The sequence below is a fragment of the Mobula hypostoma genome, chromosome 6, assembly GCF_963921235.1.
Source record: "Mobula hypostoma chromosome 6, sMobHyp1.1, whole genome shotgun sequence".
NCBI classification, from domain to species: Eukaryota; Metazoa; Chordata; class Chondrichthyes; order Myliobatiformes; family Myliobatidae; genus Mobula; species Mobula hypostoma.
In genome coordinates, this window is record NC_086102.1 from 28,742,203 (window position 1) to 28,745,486 (window position 3,284).

At 38.5% G+C, this 3,284-nt stretch overlaps 1 protein-coding gene across 1 annotated transcript; it reads right to left on the minus strand.

Annotated features, from left to right (window-relative positions):
• Nucleotides 1-767: 767 nt before the first annotated feature.
• On the minus strand, nt 768-1,213 carry LOC134347767 (small ribosomal subunit protein uS19-like; the record flags this gene model as incomplete). The annotated part of the gene is made up of 1 exon (XM_063050170.1): nt 768-1,213. A coding segment is annotated over one exon (441 nt), but the record flags the coding sequence as incomplete, so codon positions are not given.
• Between the last annotated feature and the right edge of the window lie 2,071 nt (nt 1,214-3,284).

Here is a 3,284-nt window from a genome sequence, read left to right on the forward strand (position 1 = left end):
TGATATTGTCTCTGATTAGTAGTGCAACCCCACCCCCTGTTTTACCTCCTCCTCTACCTGTTCTAAAACTTCGAAAGGCCGGTACATTAATCGCCCATTCCTGCCCCTCTCTCAGCCGAGTTTCAGTAATGGCCGCAACATCATAGTTCTGGGTAATGATCCATGCTCAGTGCTGTCCAAACTTTTTGCAGTATCATTCACAATTTCAGGCATAACTGAAAGACAGCATAGTGAGCGGCAGAAAACAAGTTCTGTGTTTAATTTAAATTTTAAAAGTTCAGTAAGGCAAGAAACAATTTTTATTTGCACTGCACCTTTCAAAAATCTCTCTGAAAGATACCCAAAATATGTGTCAAAACTGAAACATAAGAAAACTTTAAAAATGAATTAAATTTACCGCCTTTAAGCTTCAAGGTATTTAAAATTTTAATCTGAGGATTTTAATTCTACATACATACGGTTAACTTCCTGATCAGTAATAATAATATGGCATGCGATAGTTCCTTGGATACACCTCTTTCATCAAGACTTAACATGAAGTGAATTTATGGTAAGAATAATGTGAGAATTGAAGCTCCTTTCAAAAGATTTCCATCTCTATGCATGCCATGCAGATGCAAGGTATATATAGAAGTTCACATGCAGATACTCCAAACATTGCTATCAATTTTGTGTTATAATGTGGGAACAATGGCGATTTAGTCATCATTATAACTATAAAATCTTTTATTTTGTTTCTTTTTCTGGAATGAGTTTTATTTACACTACTTCACTACTTCAGAGGGATGAACCTGGAGGAGTGAGTGGCACCAATACCAGGTCTGCCGTGCTTGACTGGCTTGTAGGTGATGGAGGACTCTCCAAGGTAATGGCCAATCATTTCAGGCTTGATTTCAACCTGGTTAAACGTTTTGCCTTTATATACACCAACCATGCTGCCAACCATCTCTGGAAGGATAACCATGTCACGAAGATGTGTCTTAACAACTTCTGGGTTCTCCATAGGTGGAGCTTCCCTTTCGGCCTTGCTCAGCCTCTTCAGGGGGGATTGCTGCTTACGGCGCAGACCCCTGTTCACACGCCTCCGCTGTCGAGCACAATACAGTTGCATCAACTGTTCATAGGACATATCAAGGAGCTGGTCCAGATCCACACTTCGATAGGTGAATTTCCTGAAGGTCCTTTTCTTTTTCTGCTCTAACTGGGTCCGCCATCATTACCCGCTCTCGATGAAAAGCGTAACTATAAAATCTTGACTGTAATGTATATTATAGTAGTGAGAACACTACAAACATGCTTCACTTTTTCTGACCCATTAGCAGTCATTCGGTGGAACCTTTCTTTCTTCACTTAATTTATTTCTTCTATTATGTAATTTTTGCGGAACCAGAAAGGAATTCACCTTTAAGTTCAACAAATGTGTTTTTTTTTGCTGTGCTGCATATAATAACTTCAAAGATAGATCAGACGGCTGATTACAAACCAACATCTGTGGGTTATCAATCCATCTTAAATTCTCATCTGCTTTCTTCTTGATACTGTTATAGAAGCTTTTATATCTATCCAAGCTCACGTTCAGTTTCAAAATCAAAGCATCCTGAGAGCTCTGCTGCTGAGGTGAAAAATAAAATGTAATTAGAAGGAATAATGTACTATATGATTGTAATGCTGTATTTAGTTAAATTTAAACATAAGAGATTCTGCAGATGCTGCAAATCCAAAGCAATGGACAAATGCTGGAGGAACTCAGCAGGTCAGGCAGCATCTATGGAGGGGAATAAACAGTCGACGTTTTGGACCATGACGCCCCACCAGTCCTGATGAAGGGTTTTGGCCTGAAACATAGACTGTTTTACCCTTGCCTGACCTACTGAGTTCCGCCAGCATGTTATGTATGTTATGTATTTATGTTTTGTGCTTCCACCAATAAGGTCTAAATGTTTTTATATTTCTGAGGACCCTGTCCCTCATTTTATCTTTCAAAAGCTCTGCTACCTACAATACTTTGAAAGAAGAAATTTGAATTCTGAATTCAGAATTTTAATAAAAGTTAAAAACTACAGCTGGTGAATTAATGTCAATTTTATCCAGTCAGCCTTCAGATACCTGCATGTTGTCTAAAATATATATTTCAAGGCTTTTGCACTTTGCACAGTGGTTAGCACAACACTTTACAGTACCAGTGACCTGGGTTCAATTCCCACCACTCTCCGTAAGGAGTTTGTACATTCTCCCCGTGACCATGTGGGTTTCCTCCAGGTGCTCTGGTTTCCTCCCACATTCCAAAGATGTACTGGTTGATAGGTTACCTAGCCATTGTAAATTGTCCCGTGATCAGGCTAGGACAAAATCGGGGGGCTTGCTGGGTGGTGTGGCTTGAAGGGCTGGAAGGGCCTACGCCACGCTGTGTCTCAATAAATAAACAGATAAACAAACAAACAAACAAATAAATAATTGATAGCTAAAATAAATAAATACACAGATAGATTAATAAATAAATATATAATGATTCAAAATAAATAGTAACTTACATGACTTTTTTTAAGCAAAGGGTTTTTGAATTGCAGAGAAAAACACATTTCATAAGCAAAGCAAAAAGGCTTGATGATAAAAAGAATACAGCTTTCCATACATTGCTTCAGGCGGATATTAAATGAACAAAGGCTATATGAAGCATCTTGAATATAAATGCAAAATTCCAGGGTACCGCAGTGAATTGTAATCAGGTAAAATCTCTTGTCAGAAGACCACAGCGGAGAAACAAAGAGGGAGAAGTCCATTTCAGATCAATTGGGTTAAATGAGTTGAGAGTGCTGGCTGCTCCTCGGCAATGAAGCTCAATATTGGAAAAGAAATACAGTTCAAGTACAACTGACAGACAATATACTAGCACCCACCTCGCACTACAACCCAGAAACAAAATCCTTGCCCTAATATTTGCCTTAATATTTGATATTTAAAGATAGAGTGGGTGAGGTGATGGGACAGCTTCATAATCATTTGTGTAAGTAACAAACGGGTAACTAGCTAAATTTTAGAAGTACAATGATAAGAGTCCTTTCCCCATGTATACTTAGAAGGGATTGAATATACATGTAAGGAAAACAGGGCCGTGATCATAGATGTAACAATAGAAAGGCTACGTGAGACAGAATTGCAGTGTGTGGCTCATGCTGTATGCGTTTATAACATTGTAAGAGATCATTCAGTTATCAGTCTTGATGCAGGGTTTTGAGCCAAAATATTGACAATTCCTTTCCCCTTACTAATGCTTCTTGACCCGC